Genomic DNA, 22,720 nt, shown 5'->3' on the forward strand with positions numbered 1-22,720 from the left:
CAACTCTCTGCAGTGCAGATCTTGGTCCCAGGACCAGCCTGCTATGTCTGCAGCACCATTGTGCAGCAGGATAGCAAGGAACAGAAAAGTGGGTAAATTCCCTGCTGGGCTATTTGTAAAGGTGCAGTTATATAATGTGGTGATCTGATACTACTTTTGCTGCTTCTTAAAGAGGAGATCCTGCTCTTACCAACCTACATGCACCTCTTTGTACTGCCAGCTGTGCGTTCCTGCTCCCCCCCCTTCCCCTTCTCTGGTTCCCTTTTACTGTATGGCAAGTCAATTCAGGTCACTAGTCTGGCAGGAAGCAAATTCAGCAATAAAAATTAAATTGTTTTACCAACAGATTAGTGACTTAAATCGACTCATGGTGTGACAAGTACCAGAGGGTGATCTGGAAAGAGGTGAAGACAGCGTAGCCTGAAGCAGAAGCTCTCTGCGCAGGGGAGCAGGGTCCCTTGCTTTGCAGATGACGAGCCTTTAGATGAGCACAGCTGTAACACGTTAGCCCAGGAACAACCCTGCTACTATAGTATTGCTTGGAAGGGAATAAATTCTGTTGGCTTGTCTGGTTTTTCAGTGTTGCCCTCTACTACAAGCTGTGTTGTAGCAGTGTGCTTCAGGCAAATACTGGGACTGCTAATCACTTTATAATCCTCTAATAACTGTGAGGTAAAAGTGGGTTTCTTTAGCTATGTAGAATAAGGACACACACCCCAGTGAGCACCACTCTGGAAAGCTGCACAATCAGCCTCAAAACGCCTACTTTGCCAGAGGAGGTTGCCCCTGGGGGTCTCCCATTTTCTCCCATCCCCTTCAGGAAGGGCTCCCTGGCAGCCTTACCCCCGCCCTGTCCCCGCCGGAGGGGAGAGGCGTAGGAGCGCAGCCCCTGGCCTTGCGAGAGCGGGAGAGACGGGCGCGCCTGTTGGCCGAGGAAGAGTGCAGCACGGAGGCGGGCAGCTGCGAGGGCCAGCTCGGCCCCGGGGGCTCGTCCCACTGCGGGGCCGACGCGCTTGTGGAGGCATCCCAGCTCCTCCTCCTCCACGCCGGCAGAGGGCGCTCCAGCGTCGGCGGGCCGCGCCGCCGTGCGGAGGCGGGTGGCGGCCATGGCCGTGCTGCTGGAGACCACGCTGGGCGACCTGGTGATCGACCTGTACACGGAGGAGCGGCCCCGCGGTAGGAGCGCGGCGGGCCGGGGCCGGGGGAAGCTGAGGCGATCGTGGCCAGGGACGGGTGGGGTTTTTGCCCTTTTGCGCGGGCAGGTGGAAGCCCTGAATAAAGCTGCGGGTGGGCTAGGGGCCGCTGGGCCGTTGGGCTCCCCGCGGCGCGGCAAGCCGGACCCTTTGCTGGGGCTGCGCAACCGAAGGTTTGGCCGCCGGCGCGGCCTCCTCAGGCTAGCAGTCTTCAGACGTGTGGTTTGAAGTCAACAACGCACCTTCGCCCACCCCGGCTTTGGCCTGTCCTGTCGGGCTGCACTCCTGGGGTTAGATCCGAATGAGTGCCAGGGTTTCCGTGGCCGTCAGCGGTCCCCGCGGGCTGGTATATATGTGCTTGAAGTGCTTGCAAGCATCAAGTGCAGTTGGGAAGTTCGGAATTTTTTTTAAATTTTATTACGCGTTTATTATACACGTAATGCACATTTATTCAAAAAACTGACAAAAGGTAATATATTCTAAATCAAAAGGCAACTGTGTTCTTCTTTCTTAGGTGTTTGTAAAAAAAATGGGGAGAAGAAATATGTATTACTGTATATGCCGCTGTATTTAGGGTTCTCTGAATCACTAGAGGTAGACGTTAGGAAGGGAGGAAGTGTTACCTCTTAAAGTACTTCTCACAGCGTTTATAGGTTGTACGTTGGTTAAATCCTAACACGATCTGCTCCAAAACCACTTTTCTACACATTGGAGTGGATATCTGTTATATCTATACTTACTATATCCGTGGTTTTCTTTAGTAAATGTTGGTATAATTTCTTACAGCTTGTCTGAATTTTCTGAAGCTCTGCAAAGTCAAGTACTACAACTATTGTCTTATTTATAATGTGCAGGTGCGTATTCTCAATTCCTTATTTTTGTTGGTTTAAATTCACAAACGTGAAAGCAATACCTTACGTATTCTGCTTTGTGACAGAGGGATTTTATTATACAAACCGGTGACCCCATGGGAACTGGCCGCGGAGGGGAATCCATATTTTGGTAAGTAAAACTTCTGTGTTACTGATTTGACGGAGAAGTTGTGTAGGAGGATAGGGGTTCCGATTAGGTTGTCTTCAGCTCTCTTGGGACAGAATTACTGATGGGAAGTAAAAACGTTGATGCGTAAGCTTCTTTGGTTGTCATACCTGAATAGGTTTTTAACTCCTATGCTGCCTTTGGCCATTCAGGTTTTTTTTTTCTGGACAGTATGCTATCTCTGACTTTAGAAACGAAGTTACAACTAACAAGTTGTACATAAATTTCTGTTTATTTAAAAGTTAGCAAATAACTGTAAGTTTGGGTTTTTAAGAGAATTATCATAACTAAGTGCTCTGTAGAAGGCAAAATCATTAGCAGTTTGTTACTACTTTTATTTTTGTAACAAAATGTATTTAATTGAGTGGGAGGGGAATATAGGGGCTGTACTTAATTTCCTCTCAGTATGAGAAAGTAATCCTGTTGCTCTAAAAATTTACTTGTGTTCATTTTAGTCGTGTTGAATGTGTATAAGGAAATCACTTCTCTTCCTTGTTTAAGATGCTTTCAGCAGTCGTGCACTTAAAAGTTGGAAGAAGTCATTCAAACAGCTAGGATTGAAGTTAGCGAAGTGCATATGTTCTATATGATTCCTTTGAAATAGTTATTAAAAGTAGAATTAAAATTGCAGAGCAGAACTAAACCTGGAGTGCTGGGGAATGCAGTATACAGAGATAAATAGTTCAGTTTGAATGGAGATAATGTTGGTAGACCAATATTTTTTGTAAGTAATACTTTTGCTAGTCTGTCAGAGCCTCTTAAATACAAGACCTTGAAAACCTGGATACATGGATCACCACTTTGGTGATCCTGTGGAAGTCCTGGAAGCAGTATAATTGTGCTAAGCAGAGGCAAGTCTAGGTAGGCAAAGTTGCCAGATGTGAGCTGTCTCTGTGCACGGGTAGATGAAATTTATTTTGATAGTCTGCCCTTTTATAAGGAGTGGTCTTCTGAGGCTCTTTGGTATGGCAGACAGGGAAGTGCAGTGTAATGAGAGAGTGGCAGATACAGTTCTGCCACTAGCATGGAGAATGGCACTTTGTCTTTTCTACCTGTTCATTACTGCTGAAGTCCATGAAATTGGAGTTTCTGTTCTTGCTACCCAGGAAACTAGTGCAGACAGAGTTTAGTTTGAATCCTCTCTTCATAGAGGCTTATACCTGCTTAGCAAAATGAGTTCAAACAGAACTCTGTCCTTAAATTTGGGCAAATGTGTGTATTGAACATGCCTTTGTCAGTTATGGAGTGAGACAAAATGAGTGATATCAGGGTTAGACTTAAAAAAATGAAAATAATTTAACAACTTGCCATATCCTGTGTATCTCAAATTACTATATGCAGTCCCATCTGTGTGAGGAACTAAGTTTACACATAGATTTAGTGGCTTTCCATTTATCTTGGAAGAGAAATCTGTGACATAAATTATTATGTTTTTACAGTGTGGATTCACTTATTTTTACAGAACCTACTTATCAAAGTACATATTTGCTTCATGCCTTAGAAAAATGTTATATACTGCATTTAAAAACATACAGGTACTGCCCTCCCCCCCCCAAAACCGGCAGTGAAATGCCTCAGAGAAAAATCTATTGTTCCCTGTAATATAAAGTGAATCATGTAATTGTACAAGTCCATAAAAATGTGCATGGATGCAATGTAAATTCTGGTTTTGTTTGAATGCCAATGTAAAAATTTTTAAGATGTTTTATTAATGTGTCACAACATTTTTTAATCTAATTTTTTAAAATTTCTTTGTCTTGTAACATATTTGTTACATATATTTTCAGTCAACTGTACGGTGATCAAGCTAGATTTTTTGAAGCAGAAAAAGTGCCAAGAATAAAGCACAAGAAAAAGGGAACTGTGTCAATGGTGAACAATGGCAATGATCAGCATGGATCACAGGTCAGCATGCAGTGTTGGAAAGCCTTGGTCTGCGTCTAAGTAACTAAAATGAAAATTCCTTGAATTTACAAAAGAGGCATAACAATGACAGTGTCCTCTCAATAGCATCATCTTGTAATATGGTCAAAAGGCTTGTAAAAAAATGGCCGTAAATGAATAAAGTATTTTGCATGGTGTCCCAGCTGCCAATGGATATTTGATTTCAGACAAGAAAGAGGTTAAAATGCTCAGATTCAAATCCTGCCCTAGATAAATTTTATTTGTTAGAATTCAGTCCTCTATTTTTTGCCTTTGTTTATTCATTTCTGTTTATACCTTGATGTGATTTTGCTAATTTATAGAATGGGCAGGATAAAATCCTGTAGTTAAATGGAAGTGAAAAGTAAGGAAATTGGGTTTTAAAACAACCTTAAAACTTTCTGGTTATAGCTTCATGTTAGTTTGGAAACTGAAATCATACCACAGTTTCCTCTGTATAGTTACATGAAAGTGTGCATTAATAATACAATGTAAGTTTACAGTTTTATCCCAGTACTGATATAAAACGATTTTTGAAAGTATTGTTTTTTCCTTTGCTGTTCCCTGTTCATGTGCACAAAGTTTTTGCTGTAGGTATATTTAAAGCTCTAATATCATGAAATGGTATTATTTCTAAATTATTATTTTAGATGCACTGTCACTTTTATATATTAAAATGCCTCACTTGTAATATGTTTTAATTTTTAATAATGGAGGAGCACTTTTAAAAAAAATATGGTTTATCCCAGCTAGAGCTCGTAATAATGTGGATTTAATATTGCTGCTTCCTTGCATTGTGTGTATAAAATCGTTTGGGTGGGTGGGGTGTTTAGGAAGAAGAGATGACATATATATTTGCATTTAAGAATGCAGCCTGCTAGCATATACACAGGCATATGGGAATGAATGCAGTTCCCAGGAACATTATTGCAGCTTCCTCCTTGGAAAAGACAAATTCCAGTAAGCAATTATGTGGAGTTGGTTTACAAATAAAATGTAGCTTAGCACAACCTGTACCAGATACTAACCAGTCTTAACTGTGTTGCAGAGAATGAGGGGTGAGATGTTACCAGTCAGATAGTAAAGCGTGGATGTAATGGTTGTGTTCTGTTATTTGTGCATATCTGCTTCTCTCTCCTTTGTTCGTTACCAAGTGTCCTCCATCTTTAATTTGTTACCCAGTGTTCCATTACTATCAATTTTCATAGCTTCAGTTCTGCCCTACAGTGGAACACCTGGTTTGTGTTAGGATACATTTCAGCGCTGGTTCAAGCTGGTCTAAGTCAGTGCTACTGTGTTCTAGTTCTCTCAGTGCTACTGCATCCTGTTTTTTGGGAGAGAAGTGTTTGTGATAAGAGGGAAGGAAGAAAAAGAAGTCTGGATAGAAGCAGGTTAAGGTAGAAGTGTGGAAGCTTTTGCCAAAATTGTGAAAATGCACCCGCTGAATGCGGTTTGATGAACAGGTGGTTTGAGCATGGCTCACTGCTGCCTGGAGGGGTAGACTTGCTCTTTTGTCCTTTCCCTTTCATCAGCTGTGATGCCTGTCACATCCTTTGCTGATCTTGCTCAACAAACCTACCTGGCAGATAACTATCTGCTCTTCCTGTGCTGGTTGGGCTTTCTGCCAGGTTACTGAGTCATGTCAATTTACAGAAGGGTGAAATGAGCCAGAGCTGCAAGGTTGTGCAGAGGGAGACTTGTATGAGAGAGCCTCTCTTCCTCAGGCAGTGGCTGTGAGCTGTAGGTTGGCTCACCATGTTCTCAGAGCTGATGGAAGACTAATCTTCTCCTGCGAAAGTCAGGAGAAGGGTTTCCCCCCGCCCCGATTTCAGTGAGAGTTGTATCTCTCCTAAGGTAAAACTCAAGCCCTGAATTTTACTGTTAACTGTTAACTGGTTTTGTATCTTCTTTTCTAGTTTCTTATTACTACAGGGGAAAACCTGGATTACCTTGATGGTGTGCATACAGTATTTGGAGAAGTGACAGAAGGCATGGATGTATTGAAAACAATTAATGAAACTTTCGTAGATAAGGATTTTATCCCATATCAAGATATCAGGTGCGACTGCTTTTAACTTCCCTTTCTGAGAAATACATTATAATTAAACAAGTTAATAGTTTTTTTGAAACTAGATTAATATAGTGATGTCAGGTGACCTGTACATGATATCTTAAATACTCTTTTATTCCAGTATTATTGGTAAAATAAACAAGTACTAAAATAAACAGGAAAACATGCAACTGTGTTGCCTTTACAAAAGCATCAGTACCAGTATTTACAAGCATGCAGTATATTTGGCTGTTTGGGATATAACTGAGACTCAGTGGGGCTGGTTTCCTGTTACTTGGTTAAAGAGATTTTTATTTGCATGTGACTGATGCTGGTCTTGACTTTGTTTTTCATAAGGATAAATCATACAGTAATTTTAGATGATCCATTTGAAGATCCACCTGGCTTGTCTGTTCCTGATCGCTCACCAGAACCAACTAAGGAACAGCTAGATGTGAGTGTTTATGATAGCTTCTTGGGGAAAGGTTGGAAGAAATAAATAAATAAACTTATCCCTATTAGTGGCCAGCACAGACTTGGTCAAAATAAGAGTTATGTCTTTAAGACTTTGTCCGTCGAATCTATATCCTAAAAGAACTACACATTTTTAGCGTAGGAGCAGAAGAGATGCTCTTCTACACCAGCTTGAGTTCTGATATGTCAGATACTCGTCTGTTATTTGGGGCTGTTGCTGTGTTTAATCAAATACAGCTGCTAAATCTTTCAGGAAAAGGATAAAAGGGTGACTTGGGTGTTCTCCCTTGTGACTATGGTGGAGTTAGGTCGGAAGGCCATGTTTTAGATTTCTAATTACAGCGCAGTTAAGCAGAACATTCAGAATATTCACCTTTGGCATTACTGGGTTTTTGTATGCCCTGGTGGAAGACAAAATATAATATTTATTAATACTGAAGTGCTTACTGCTGTTTTCCTTTTAAATAGTCTGTGTTTCAGTGGAAGTAATCTCGGTCGTTCTTGTGACTTATATCTGCAAGCATGCATACTGTTGTGGTGTATGTGATCAAATAGAAGGATTTTGCTGAAAATATGATAGTAATTATTCATGACTGACTCATAGCATGCAGTTATGGAAGTTGTTATGTAAGATTATCTCCTGGTATGGAAACACTTGTTTCAAGCAATTAATAAATTGACTAGAGAGACTATTGCTTATTTTTAAGCTTAGTAGATCTAATTACAAGTTTGGAATTAGACTTTCATAGTACACCTGCACTGTGGTTAATCCGTGATGTACCTTCACATGTGTTAAATGGTATAAGGAGTTTAATAACTCACTGCCAACTGCATAGAGATTTGAAAGCTTATACTTAGTTTTCTTCTCCCATAGCCTGTCTGAAGATATACCTTTTGGTGTAGAAATTTCTGTAAAGGGAAGCATTCTAGAGATGCTGATGAGGAGAAAAAATTAAACCTCAAATCCTGCCTAGATGTAGATCTGTAAAAATTCTTGTTGTGATATACTATATTTAATGTTTGAGTCTTATTAGACACCACAGATATTTGCAGTATTCCTTATCTTAATTTCTGGTAGAAGCTATCTAGATTAGAAATGAGTTGACACTTGTGGTGAGATGTTGAGTATGAGATGGGAGTATAAAAGAATTTAGAATATCTAAATGAATATGGTTCAGATTGGGCCTGAAAGTTCATACATAGTTCATAGTGCCTGAAACACATGAGTAGGATAACTTCTCTCACTCGTGCTCTTTTTTTTTTTTTTTTTTTAAACTAAGTGGGAAGAACAGAGTGAAAGCCCGGTTCTGCAGAGATACAGTGCTTAAGCATTTGTCGTGTCTTGGAGGGTGAGAGAGGAGGTCATCCAGGTCATATTTGGAAAGTTAGAAAGAATTTTTGGCCATGGCTTAGTAATAAATACCTTTTTCCTTCATTTTTCAGAGTGGCAGAATAGGAGCAGATGAAGAAATCGATGACTTGAAAGGACGGTCTGCAGATGAAATAGAAGAAGTTCAGGCAGAAAAAGAAGCAAAAACTCGTGCCATTCTTCTGGAAATGGTGAACACCTTTCTGTATTTACCTTTTAGATGTTATTCCATGTGTTTGCATGTTATATTAAGTTTAGGAGGATATGTACTATTTATCTTGAAATTGCTTATCTGATGATGATGTCATGGCTCAGAATCTGTCTGTGGTACCATGGAAAGGACTGAGCATGAGCACTGGAGGTGGTTTCCTGATAAAACTGGTGGTATTTCATTTTCAAAGCCAGGATTAAAAGTGGACCAATGGAAGCGTTATAAAAACTCGCTAGAAATGCATCCAATTAAAAAACGTAACATACATAATATGCTGCTGAATATCACTAATCCTGGAAAAAGTTTAGCATGTGTGGGGGAGAGCTGAGCTAATTTGAGGTAATCTCTTCTTAGTGCATGTAGTGGCACTGAGATTGCATTATTCATATACATAACGGTTGTCTTCCTTTTGTGGGATTAGTTGAATTTAACATTGGTTAACTTCATGTTCTTCCTTCTTAAATATAATGTTTGGTAACTGTTGGCAGTTGTAAACTCCATATAGTAACAAAAATTGTGAATAGGCTTTGAAGTCTTTTTCTTTTTTTCTTTAAAAAAACCCCAACATACGCGCTGTTTAAGGGTGGGTGAATCCATCATACTTCTTTATAACTACCAAATTCAAATTTATGGTGAATAGTTTGCACCAGAGACTAATGCATACCAAGGTCAGTCTAGATGTGGTCACAGTGTTGCAGAAGATCTGCAGATGTGGGCTCTTGTTTTGCAGCAGCAGTGGGGCAGATCACCTGTTTTCCAGCTAAAGTTAAGGTTAGCTACAAAAGGCAAGTGGGGTATGAGAGCCAATGCAGTCATTTTCTGTGAGTATTGCTGGGTAGTATGCAATAGGGAGCTATAAGCTATATAAGCTGAAGAGATGAAAAACTAAGTGTACTGCTAGTTTCACCAATTTGGAAAAAAACCAACTAGTAGTTCCATTGTTCTTTAGTCAAAACAGTAAACTTCTCTGAGAGGGTCATGTGCCTAAACTCCTTCTGTGTTCTTTTTCGTGGAATCTGCTTCTTACTTGTGTTGTTTTGCTTCTTTCTGCTATCAAACTAATATGCTTTACCTTTTTATTAGCATATGATGTAAAAGAGATAAATTGTTTAAACATCACTAGTCTTTTGTTCAGGTTTTAAAAAGAAGTGCTACAATTCAACAGGAGGAGGTGTGTGTATTTGCATTTTCCTCTGTAACTTAATTTGCTAGTTTGAGGTTGGGAATTTTGATCAAAGGTTGCAAATGTTGAAGCTGTGTGTGCTGGAAGCAAGTGTTGTTTCTTAGGAAGCATGAATGGTTTCTTCCTTCTGTCTGTCTGAACAAAGTTGTATAATTGTAACTTCTCATCCTCATTAAGCTATCTTAAATTTAAGCTTATCCAAGCTGTTGACAGATTTCAAGGAAAGGAATGGATCCAGTCCATTTTTATTTTTATAGCAGAGTGGCTCTACAAGTACGCTTCCACTTTTTAGAACTGTGCGTTTGTTGTGTTATGAACAGGGAGAGCAAGGTAGAAGGTATTTGTGACTTTCATGAAGTCCTGGTGGTGGAATTGCAAATAGATAATAATTGCTAGGTGCTGTGGAAACCACTTTTTTTGTGTTGAGTAGAAAAAAAATATTTTATTAATTTTTGATTTTTTGATAGGAGTGTGTCTGAGATCATCCAAAAGATGTGTTGCCAGTGTGCTTGTGGCAATAAAATGTAGAGAACTTTAGACAGAAGTGATGAAAATCTTTTTCTGTGTGCCACAGGTGGGAGACTTACCAGATGCAGAGGTCAAGCCACCAGAAAATGTGCTGTTTGTTTGTAAGCTGAATCCTGTGACCACAGATGAAGACCTAGAGATAATATTTTCACGTTTTGGTCCCATTAAAAGGTAATTACTGTAAAATAAAAAAAGAAAGCCTCCTTTGTTGAAACTGAACTTAATTCCCACCAATCTCTAGGTTTGGCTGTTCAGTAGTATTGTGGCATCTCTGGAGATTTATCCTGTGCCTGTGTATATTTGGATAGAGACCGCAACAATGGTGATACAAAGTCAGTTCTGGCTAGATGAGTATCCTTTCCCTTAGGCTTTCACTTAAAACCACTGCCAGGACGTGTAGGAAGAAGGAGAGCATGTGATACTCTCCCCAGCCCCCTGTCCTCTCCCTCCTTTCAGCAGTTTTATCTCAGATGCTACATGAGCTAGATACGGTCTCTGGGATTTTCTTTTTCATGGGAATATGTATGGTTTTGAGATAAAGCAACAAACATTTCTGGCATCTGATATACTTGTTAAGGTGTTCCTCATGCCTGGTGGCTTTTTCAGTTTTGAACATGGCTCCTAGTTTCAGTTGATTCCTCTTAGTACTGGTATCAAAAGGCATGATGGGCAGTGAAATCTGCTTTCCTACGCCTCTCTAGCCTATACCCCAAAGACATCTTTTTTTCTTGCTAAGAGCACTAGCCTTACATACTCATGCTTTGTAGAGGAATTTTCCTTACCTTGTTTCCTTTTTCTCAACTTTTTTCTGTTTTTCTGTTTTCATCTCAACATGAGAGGACCAGAACTGCACATACATTAAAGAAATTACAAATTTACAGTGGCACAGTGGTATTCTCTGCCTTGATCTCAACTCCTTTTCTAGTTAATGCTAAAGTTTTTTTTACAGTGCACAATTAGGATTCCTGCCTCCATGCTCCTCTTGTTGCATTTATCTACACTGGACATCATTTGCCATCTTGTTTGGTTGGTCTCCTAAGAACTTTCTGCATTTTTTTCAGTCTTTATTCTTGACACCTTTAACAATTTAGTATAATCAGCAAACTCCACTGCTGACCTCTTTACTTCCGCAGTGAGAAATGACTGTTCACTCTTACCTGGTCTTTCATGTTTATCAATGCAAAGATGTTTCTTACGCCATTGCTGCTTAGTTTCCCCAAAAGTTTATTAGAATTTCCAGAGGGATTTCAAAAGACTGTATCAAATAGATCATCATCACACCTAAGCATATTGACTTTCAGAGGACTTCACTTAGGTTTATTCAGATGGTCCTGAGTAGGTCCTTTGTATTCAGATGAACGCTAACTCTGTTCTGTGTTGAGTTTCTAGCAGTTTGTGCAGTATCAGCATAGTGGCCTGCAGAATGCCAGATCCTTCACTAGACTGTGTGTGTGAGTGACATTGGCATCGTGTTTGCCACTCTTAGAACTCCAGCATGATTTCTGGATGTCCTAGGGATTTGTTACACTTTTTTTTTTTTTCCCCCCCTCTGTCACTTTGTTCAGTACCTCTTCTGTAGTTCTCCTGCTTTCTGACAGATTGTCTGAATAATCCACAAAGGAAGTTTTGGCACAAGAGTGTCCTGCCTACTTCTTTGCTGATGGCTGTTGCAAAGAATTCATATAGCTTGTCTGAATAGCCTTGTTGTCTTGTCTGTCTTTTTTCCTTTTTTTTTTTTTTTGATCTTGATCATTTTTTGGATTGTGTTTCCTAGTCCTGATTTGTCATTTCCTCAGTATACCTGGGGGAGATCTCACCTTATTAAATCTCACCTTAATACCACATTTCCTGCCCTTGTTGCCTGTCTGACCTCCTTCTGTAATCAGAATTCTCATGTCGTATACAAGAGTTTGGTAATACCGATGCTATATGGTATTATTCCCATTTTGAGTCTACTGATTGAATAGTTTAGGCTTCTTATTTTTGCCCAGTGAACTGCCTGGTAGAAGATGGTTGCTAAAGAGGTGCTTGCTAAGAAGAGAGAGTTTGTCATGTGATGTCTGTTTAAACTTTCCTTAAAATGACTGAGAAAACACAATGTGAAGTTTCTTGTCTTGCATTAGTGAAATGCAAAAAATCAATAGCAAACAGTAGCATTGGAAAACAAATTCTGTTTCATTAATCAGAAATTCATCCCTAGTTCTACACTTCATGTTAACCACTTGTGAGTTGTGTAATAATTACTCAAGTAATGCCACATGCATTTTTTTCTGTGAAGAAACCCCCACATCAGAAGGGGTCTCTGAATCAAGTGTTATAATACCCTCAAAGTTTTTTTTGTGTTTGGTTTGTTTTTTTTTTAAACTGTTATTCTGCCTTTTAAGCATTGCTTGCCTATCTTATCTTGTAATTGACATTTTAATTTCATACCAATTTTTCAGCTGTGAAGTGATTAGAGACTGGAAGACTGGTGAATCTCTTTGTTATGCTTTCATTGAGTTTGAAAAGGTAGGTTATTTAGGTATACTGTATGTAGATTCTGCTTATAAAAGTTCATTTTTGGCATACTTCTAATAAGGAAAAACAATAAAATCTTCAGGTGTGGGCTGGCTAATATATTCTCTTACTGACTTAGTTATAGAAGCTATAGGTCCTAAATGAGGCAGACGTTTAAGACTTTTTCTATTCAACCAAGCAATACAAACAGGTTCTTCTTAGGTTGTCTTGAAACCAGTGGGAGGAGAGCGTTTCACACACCCCCCCCCCCCGCCCCGAGCACATTAGGACTTTGAGGAGTTAAAGAAGGGAATGCTAGGATAAGGCGGCATGCTGCATAAAGAGAGGAGGGTATATGAAAGAAGGTAGATCGGTGTGTAAAATAGTGTCCTATATTGGGCTTGTAAATGATGCTTGCTTTATCAACATGCTGCTCTTACTGTGAGATTGATAGTAAAAGCTCTCTTGATGGTGCGTAGTTTGTTGTTCCTATCTACTAATCTCTTTAATCTGGAGGGAAACTGGAAAACACTGGAAAAATGTTCTCACTTTTCTTTAGCCTACTTAAGTACTTAAAATGGAGCTTTTATGAGTTGTTGCCCTTTTTTCCCTTGTTTTTCTACATGTATTACATGTGCCAAACACAGAGCTGGATTGGCAAATTTTTAAAGTAGTGAAATGAACTGAAGAAATGGAATTTGAAATGTTTACATTCGGACAAAGCATAACTATTTCTTGTGAAATGGCATAATGCAAGAACTGCTGTGCTTTATGCAATTTTAGAAAAAAATGTATGCCATTAAGCAGTTGAATTGGTGTTTGAGCTCTTCATTGAATATTCCTATGAAATAATAATGACTCAGAATTTTCTGGAAATATTAATATCAGGAGGAAGACTGTGAGAAAGCCTACTTCAAAATGGACAATGTGCTGATAGATGACAGGCGGATACATGTGGATTTTAGCCAGTCTGTTGCGAAGATTAAGTGGAAGGGAAAAGGTAGGTACACCCGTGATTCTTCAACCCTCATAACTGAATAAGCTATGACTTCGAAGCTCTAAATATTATATAAAGAGAAGCAATTGTTATGAACTTAAATCATCTCATCTTCAGGCATATAAATTTTCCTGGTACTATAGTAAATAGAGCAATGTGGTTGCTAGCTCTTCTTTTCACTTGTTCCACAGGAAAGATTAGAAGGGTTTTCTACTTTTATATTAACCACAATTATTGTAATAACCATAATTAACCATAATAATCCATTGCCATGGATTGCATTTTTATCAGATGTATTTTTGCCAGTAAATAATTTATTCCTTTCAAGCTTTAAAAGTGATGTTTTTTGATATTACTTCTGAGCAAAATAATATGGCAATACATTGTTACTTTCTAGTTTCGTTTCTTTATTCACTGTATGACAGTTGGGTGTATATAAGAAAAAGTCAGTATTCAGGTCAGGGATTTCCCCTCTTCACCTCCTGTAGGTCAAGCATATTGTACAGCAGGCTATATGTTATAAAATCCAATTTCAGATGTTTGAGGATGTTCTGGGAGGAAAAAGATGGTGGGAGAGGTGAATACAGTGATTATTTAGTTGTTGGGGACATCAGGAAAACACTGGACTTGGAGAGGTGACTGTGCATGGCAGTGGTAATGTTTTTGTGTGTCTTCGCCTAAAAATGCAGTCAGCTCTTAATTGTTTGCATATGATTTCTCGAGGCTGAGGGCTGGTCGTGGACACTGAGGTACTAGAACTTGTCCTGCACAGAGCTGAGATGACTTTGTAATCTATACCATGCACTGCAGTGAATTCTGTGCTAAATGACTACATGGAAAACTTTTCTTTTTCTGGGTAACTTTGGTCTAAATTGTCCTAAATATTGGAAAGCTAAATGCACTGTCATCTTGTGCTTATATGGCACCCTGAAAATGACCTAGGGGAGGTGTTGTGCTTCCACCTTCAGTAGCTGGCTAGGTGGTCAGAAACAGTTAATATTGCAGTTTTAAGCATGACCGTGAGATGGCAGCACGTTGCTGTAGAATAATTTATTAATCTGTGAACTTGTACTTTCAAGTCGATGGAAAATGAAATCTATCACGCCCCTCTTTAAATCAAGACATGACAATTTTTTTATAGTTTTACGTTTGAATTCCTAAGCTGTAGCTGTTTCAGGGGTCTCCCTTCGTGCAACCCAGAGCAAAAAGTCATTTAATAATGAGAATAGTCTGTAGGCTTTCATGGTAACAGAATTTTAAGTAGTGTGACATGGGACCTGTAATCAAAAGTGGGTCTAGTTGCTAAATCCTGCTTTGTGATCCTGTTCATATGTTGTCTGCGCTGAACATGAGTGAGGAGAAAGCCATATGTTGTTTAATGGGATCTGCAAGCAAGGGAAGGACAGACGATCACATCTTGTCCTACTCTTTTCTTTTTTTTCTAGCCAGTTAATATTGCAGTTTTCTACCTAGACATCAGTGTTGTTTCTGGAACTGTATCCTTCTGTGAATATCTGTATGGTTAAATTCATAAGCCGAACTTAGTGATAGGTGTTGATCTTGGTTGTTTTTTTAGTTGGAGTGAATTGAATATATTTTTCTATGGGCAGGTGGGCGGTATACCAAGGAAGATTTCAAAGAGTATGAAAAGGAATGTGACAAACCGTCAAAACTTGCTCTGAAAGAGAAGGTAAAACCAAAGCAGGAGTATCCTTTTCTGGTCAAACGTGGTTTTACACTAAGTACAGTTTATGAAGACAGCCCAGAAAATACTTTTTATTCTTAAAGCTTGCCAAATGGGTGTTTTGCTGCTGCTCCATATAAGGATTTGGTGTTTGAGACAGAATTAAACATTTTGCATTTTTCATTTGATGACTTTGATAAATTTAGTCAAATCAGAATGTGCTGTTTCACTTCCATGTTGTGTGCAGGTAAATGATGTTCCCAAGTCCTGGAACAACATGTGGCATAACAGAGTTTTAAGTAGTTTCACAAGGGATGTGCTGCATCCAAAATGAGACCATGGTGGTAACTAAATCATGCTCTGTGATTCTACTTTGCTTGTGGTGAGCATGCAAGAAGATAAGACCGTAGCTTGTTCAGATACTCACAAGCAGAAAAGAAAGGAAAATTCGGACCTGGCTGTACTGTTTGACAGAACAGAATTTAGTCATTTTAGCACAGCTGATTTCAGCTGTGTGTATGATCCTGCTCTGACTGAAATACATAGTAAGTCTTGGTAAACCCTGGTCTGATAAACAGGGGTTTGTTTGCTTTGTGAGCTTTTATGTTCTGCTATTTACTGGTACTAAGTAACAGATCTGTCCTTAACGAACACTGTCAGTGCCAATTATGACCTTGTGCTAGATGAGGATATAGAAGAGTCTCGAACAAGTCAGTCACACTTGGCTAAAAAACAAAAAAAGAAAAAGCACCACCACTCTGAAGATGAAGAGGATGACAAGAGGACCAAAAAATCTAAGGTACTAACCTCATTGCGCATTAACTTTATACCTGTTTATTGTTCTTCTAATAACAGAAGCCAGGAAAAAAAAAGTCTGATATTGAACTGAGGACATGGCATGCAATGTCCTGTAAAATAACAGCAGTTTTAAACTTAAAGAAGGCTGATACTAGTATTTGGTTGTGGAAGAGGCTTTCCAAATCTTCCTGGACTTTTGAAGCCTGGCATGTCTGAATGGCTTTTTGCCAAAACATCCTAAAGAGGCAATGTAGCCTCTCATAAAGTAGGAGATCTTCAGCACTTTGAACCCATTGTTAACATATTCCCAGTCATAAACTAGTAGCTAATCATATTTCATGAATACAAGCTATTTCTCATTTTCTTGCCAGATCAGTATGTGGCTTTTTCCCATATGGAGTCAGAAACACAGTCTCTTTGCATTATCTGTTTTTATTTTTCCTTAACTGTTTTGGAAGCATTTTTGTAAAATCTGTATGCATCTGTATTGTGCAAGCATACGGTGCTGTAAGACTCAAACTGTGGAGGAGATCATCAGAAGACAGTAGTTCTGTCTTTAGTTCCACTGCAGCCTGTCAGGTCAGCATTCTCACATTTCTGTGTACTTGGTATAGTCAACATATTGATGTTTCATGGAAACAATGTCTGTGATGATAAAGTGGAGGGTTAACCACTGTTGAAGTGTGAGCATTAGGGAGAATTGAGCTAAGCTGAAAAAAACCCCGAACCCCAGTATTTTAACAATGCAAGCTTTATGAGTGAGAACAAAGCTGTCTTCTAGCAATTTTGCAGAAAGTGGTAAGTTTCCAGCCACAGTAAATAAACCCATTGTCCTGGCATGAGTTCCGATTACTGCCTTAAGTTCTGTGTACAGAGAGTATACATAATATACATAATTGGTTGTTCCATTGCATCACTTCTTGTTGTGATGCTAAAAATAACTTTTCTCATGAATGTTAGCAAGTAATTTTTTTCAGTGCCACCAGTAAGCCATATCGCTCCTTCATGGTACAAGTCTTGTTGTCACTGTATACCAATTCAGTTGGGATCCTTTAGGTGGAGGAGAAGGACCTGTTCAGATAACTGGAGTCTCGATCAGAGCATATACATGTAAGAGGTCTAAACTAATGCTGGTTTAGACTTTTCTCCTGTCTTTTTGGCTGATTGACATTGTTGCTTTAACATTCTTGAAACAGATTGTGGAAGTAGTCTCTGTTGTTGATGATTCAGAAGTTACATGTGTGGAACTGGTTGGTGATGCGTTATTAGCAGAGAACATTTTTGCATCATTCAGATGTCTCCACCCCTGCAGGTGGTACAGCAAATGCTGGCACCAATAGGCTGTTAACCTCTGTATGTCATAATTATTACAGGGGGACCACAAGACACATTAGCCATGGATTTCATAGCCCGAAAACATGAGGACAGACAGATTCCTGGTGCTATTTCCAGGTTCTGGAAAATAGTATTTTCTAGTGCTTGACTCTGATCTCTTCTGTGTTTCTATATCTTTTTGTGATACAGTCACATGCTCCTGTTGTGGTTTGTTCCTCTATCAACTGCTTCTGTATTCTGGTATCTTCTTCTTTCCCACTGCTTTCCTCTCTGTTGCTCACCTTTAACCATTTCAGTGTAAACAGCTTAGCCTTCTTATGCCCAAAACTACAGGTTGGAGGCTTACTTCTGTGACGGCAAGCAACATAGTTTCCTCTTGGAGCTGTGAAAATGAATTCACGGGAAGAATCTTTGTGTCTGTACTTGAATAGTCTATTTACGTGTGTACTGTATAGTATGTACATACTGAGCAGTATGTACTCAGTCTGATTTAGAGATTCAGTGTGTGTCTTGGGCATGGCCCTTTCCAGGTGAAATCTATAGGCAGCTTAGCTGACAAATCCTGTTTAACATATACAAAATGTTTTGGGTTTTTTTGTTTTTTGGGTTTTTTTTAGAATTTGTAATTTGGGCATAATCTGGGGAACGCATACAAGAACTGGGGAAGGAGGAATGTTGTTGAGGCAGAGTATGTTCAGCGTGAATACTGAGACCAGCACAAAGCGTAACAGTGGGGAAACTTTTTTGATGAATGGTAGCATTTTTCGTATAGGCAAACAAAGCATTTTTCTTTAACCCTGCTTTGTAAATAGTAGAATATATTTGAGATAAGAACTTTAAAACAAAACAACAGCAGACCTTCAACAGCTAATTGGCCAAAGACCACAATAGCCATGCTTCATACATAAACTTCCACCCTGAGACCCTAGTGTGGCAGACATTTTAATTAACAGAGAACAGGATCTTGTAATGGGAAGTTCCGGCAACTGAAACTGCAGTTTGTGCTAGCAGCTCCAGCTATGACTGAAGGGGTTTTATTTTCTGAATAGTTTCCATGATGATGTTTTTCTGTTCTCTGGCTGGGTTTGGGGGTTTTTTTGGCTTGCCTTTTTTTTAATATTTTGACTCATTCTTTTCTTAATCTGACACCCGTTTCCTGAATCTTCAGCCTGTGTGTTGATGTTTTAAGAATATATTTTTGAATCTTGCGCTGTTTGACTTGATTCCAGACGGTAGAAGAGGTACAGTGTTGTGTCTCGATTGTAGTAAGTAACAGGATGTGGGTCTGGAGCAGGAGGCTGCACTACTATGTGGGTTTGTGAATAGGATTTGGTAGAGTTTTTTTTGAATACAGGTCATGCTTCTGCATGAGATCTATATTATGAGTTTGTTCCCTTTCCAGTTTTCTCTGTGTTTTTTGGTTAATTGGATTTTTATTTTTTTATTTATTTATTTTTAAAGATAACTGCATCAGTGGAGGAGTATAATCTATTCAGTGGATTTTTGTGAGACATAGGGGCTGCCTGACTTTCAGTTTTCTGTAGTGCATAGTTTTGACAAAGATAGTGATTTTTCTGGATTTAATTTCCTGCTCCGACTGCTTATTGGGCACTGTTCTCTTTATATTCAGGGTCAAGTTTGATCAAAATCTCCTTCCTGAAAAAGCTGTCTCTAGTTGTTTGCTCCTTTTAACCTTTAACTAGTGTGCTTAATGTATGTAGAAGTGGCATATTTGTTCTGCTTCTGTGGCCATGGTGTTTCTAGCTGATTTACCTGCAAGTGCAGTTTGGCAAGTTATTACTTTTGGCAAAGCCAACCATGAACTTCCAGAGGAGTGTCTTTCCTTCTTTTCATATTTCCTTCCTCATGGGTTCACCAACACAGTGCTGGATTAAGAATTGGGATGATCATCCATGATCCTGGATTGAGAAATCTAGACTCAGCAGTAGGAGAGAGCCTGTTTTTAAGTAGGAGTCGTCTTCTTCCTCTTCCAGTAGGAAAACAGCATGTTTCTGACTTCGATAGGGCATAAAAGGTTTTATTTCAAAATACCATTATTTTTAGTAACTTACAGTGCTTAAGAAATTGACATTTTCTGTGCCAGAGACTTGAAAGGTAAAATCTTGTTTAAGGGGAAACATAACTGATTTTGGGGGGTAACTGAGATGCAATTCATTCTATTAATTCAAATTACTACATTTTTTTTTCTTTACACTGTGATCATATTAGCTAGTGATGACCTTTTTGTGGCACTTTCAGACTTGCCCTGTACACCTATACCCTAAATGTTTCTGTGGAGGTGGCTCCATGCTCATATGACTTTTTTTAATCCTTTCAGCAAATTGCTCTTTTCTATGGCATTCAATGTAGGCTGCCTTCACTTTCAAGTCTTCACGAACCTGTTCCCTGTCCTGACTTGTCCAGTAGCTTGTCTCTAGTGTTGGCTTGGTGAGTTTTTCAACTGAGAGCTGTTCTGCTTTCCTTGTGCTGGAAGGAAACTTCAGCAACAAACCAGCTAGAAGGCAGCAGTGCACCAAGCCCACCGTCTGGTTTTCTGGCCAATATTTTTGTGTTGTTCCTCTGTACTCTACCACTGGTCTGTCCATCTTCTGATGCTTACTCAAGCCCTGCCACAGAGGCTTGAAACCTGTTGTCTTGTTCAAACATGGGTGGAGGCTGAGGCTTTTGGGTACAAGAGTAATAAGATTGTGTATCATTCTGGAGATAAAGAGACAAACCTCTTATAAATAGCTGGAATCACCACTCCTTTTTGATGGATTCAAATTTTAAAATCTGTACTGAAATAGAGTTTGACAGTAAAGGTGTGGAATAAGCATTTGGCCACCAGTGAGATTACTGTACCTAGCAGTAGCAGAATTTTTTTTTTAAAGATAAAATCTGTGATTATTGATGTGTGTGTTGGTCCAGGGGGTTTAAGTTGCTTATTTTAACTCTAGTATTTCAGCATTATTTACACAATTCTAAAGGTGGTGTTTTCTCTGGGAACCATCCTAATGACTGCCTTCTGGATGAAAGCTCTGCTTTGAGTAGTGTTTTTTTCAGTAGTCTTCTAAAGTTTGCTTGTTTGTACATGCAGTGTAGGCTTTAGCCATACAATTGTGAATGCTACTGTCACAGAATCACAGAATCACTAGGTTGGAAAGGACCTTCAAGATCATCAAGTCCAACCATTAATCCAGCGCCACCATGTCCCCTAAACCATGTCCTGAAGCGCCACATCCACACATTTTTTGAACACTTCCAGAGATGGCGACTCCACCACCTCCCTGGGCAGTCTGTTCCAATGCCTGACCACTCTCTCAGCGAAGACACAAAAGTGTCAACCACCTTCTTAATAGCAAGTTGTGTATGTATCTTTCTGCAGGATTCTGAAGCTCCTCTTGTATTTTGTTTCTCTGTATATCTTAGTTGAATAAGATCAAAATAGTTTTTAGCAGTGCTTGAAAATGTTAGGAGTTCACATATCAAAACTCAGTGTTGTGTATTAAGAAAATCTTTATAGAGTTCCTTGAAATGAAATGGCAACTTTTCTAAGTGATCTTTATGTTTTTACTTTTAAAATTGCTGTTGTTCTGTGGCCTGTACAGGTGTTGGTGTCTCCACACAGTCATTCTAGCATGTGCTGTGCCACAATCTTGTTAGTGTGGCATTTCACAATCTGGGTTATTAAGCCATCTTTCCTTCATTTACTAATACACTGTCTCAGTGGTTTCATACTGTCTGTCTAGTGCAACAAGTGAAGCAGGTGTTCTAGGGACAGCAGTTCTTCCTTTGTAATATAAACCTCATTTCTCTCCAGAGCAAATCCATTCTGTGTGCTGAGCCACTCAGCATTCTTGGTTGACAATATGCAGAAAGTCAGGGAAATAAAAAATTTCCTCATTTTTGACTACCTGAACTTGCAGCATTTTTTTAGAAAGTTTTTATGTGTCTGCTGAAACACTGTTACCACTTGTAGTGCATACTGTTGGTCTCTCCTTTGTAGGCCATTTTAAATTAGACTTGTATTCCTTAGAGTTTGTGTATGAGTATATCCTCATGTGTTTTCTGTATGGGTCATACCCATGAGCCTGCAAAATACAACTAATTTTTCATTACCTTATTATTGTTTGACTGTACATTTAAAAGGATTGGATTCTCCATGTTGCCTTTTCTTCTGGACTTCCAGCTTCAAGGAAGTGAAGCAGCTTTGGTCTTTCTAACAGTGGTGTTCATTTTTTCCGAAGCCTAGAATTTAGGCCACTAAAGACCTGCCTGTAATAATCCTAAAAAGTGTTCTGCATCTTCATAGCACTGGAATGCCTTGAACCAAAACCCATGACCAAAATACTTCCATTGCTTAGATAAGAAGTCAAAATGCAAATCTAGCTTAGAAGCTTGTGTGATGCTTATGAAGAGTTTGGTAATATCAATCTGAGTTGAATCCCTGATATGACCAGTTTTTGCTAAAGCTCCTTAGGAAATAAAAGTAGCAGTGAGGTGGCAGCAATGCTTTTTTCCATAAATGCTGACAAAAGCTATAGGCTTATCTTCTTCATATAGTTACAATAGGAGTTTTTTATGTGTTATCTTTTTCAGATTATCACAGATGTGGATCTATTTCAGGTAGTACCACCCTTAGCTAAGGAACCAACCATGCTTGACTCTTTTCTAATTCTCTTCACGTTTTTGTATATTTTCCCCTTTGTCTGTAACTGCATATCTATCCAATACCTTTAACAGGATTCTGATCGAAAACACCAAGGAGAACGCTGTAGAGAGAAGATAAAGAGTGAGAAGAAAGACAGGCATCGGAGTCGCAGCCGATCTCAAGAGAGAGACTACACTTACAGCAAACAGAGAGACAAATACAAAGATGACTTCCGAGTAAGAGACTGGGATAAAAAAGCAGACAGAAGCAGAAGTCCTAAGAAATCAAAAGACAAAGAGAGGTCCAAATACAGATGAAGGACAAGGAAAAGAGAGATGGGAACTAAAATGTGATTTCTTCCAGCATTTCCAACATTCTTTCAAATGGATGTACAGTTACTGGATAAAAGCAGTTGCCTTCTATTGGCAGCTTGGCCGAACAATTCTATGAATGCACGGTGTATGACTGTCGGAGTAAGCCTTGATTCCAAAAAGATTGTTTCAATAAAGTATTTCACATTAGTGAAATGGTTTGAGTCTCCAATAAGGAATGTTGTCTAAAGCTTTTTGGAAACATAAGCATGCGCTGACAAGTGAATTGCCCTTCTCCACTGTCAAGAGATTTGCAGGATGTACCGCCTTCTACAAGGAGGTTGTATTTATTTCTTTGCACTTTCAGATGCTATGGTAATGAATGTGATAGAAGACCTGGGGAGACGGAAATGTGCTGTGCACACTTCCAGAAAGTGGGCAGATACCATTTGTATATGAATACTCAAAACTATTTCCTT

General features: G+C 39.2%; 1 protein-coding gene across 1 annotated transcript; it reads left to right on the top strand.

The window, feature by feature from the left end:
- Nucleotides 1–1,106: 1,106 nt before the first annotated feature.
- Nucleotides 1,107–22,247, top strand: PPIL4 (peptidylprolyl isomerase like 4; the record flags this gene model as incomplete). The annotated part of the gene is made up of 13 exons (XM_081997354.1): nucleotides 1,107–1,176; nucleotides 1,980–2,047; nucleotides 2,131–2,195; nucleotides 4,019–4,136; nucleotides 6,071–6,213; nucleotides 6,562–6,658; nucleotides 8,122–8,238; nucleotides 10,016–10,140; nucleotides 12,411–12,477; nucleotides 13,354–13,465; nucleotides 15,073–15,169; nucleotides 15,807–15,945; nucleotides 22,023–22,247. 13 exons carry the CDS (start codon nucleotides 1,107–1,109, stop codon nucleotides 22,245–22,247), a joined length of 1,443 nt encoding a protein of 480 aa, XP_081853480.1.
- Nucleotides 22,248–22,720: the final 473 nt, after the last annotated feature.

The sequence above is a fragment of the Phaethon aethereus genome (assembly GCF_964289735.1).
Source record: "Phaethon aethereus genome assembly, chromosome: 3".
In the NCBI taxonomy this organism is placed as follows: Eukaryota; Metazoa; Chordata; class Aves; order Phaethontiformes; family Phaethontidae; genus Phaethon; species Phaethon aethereus.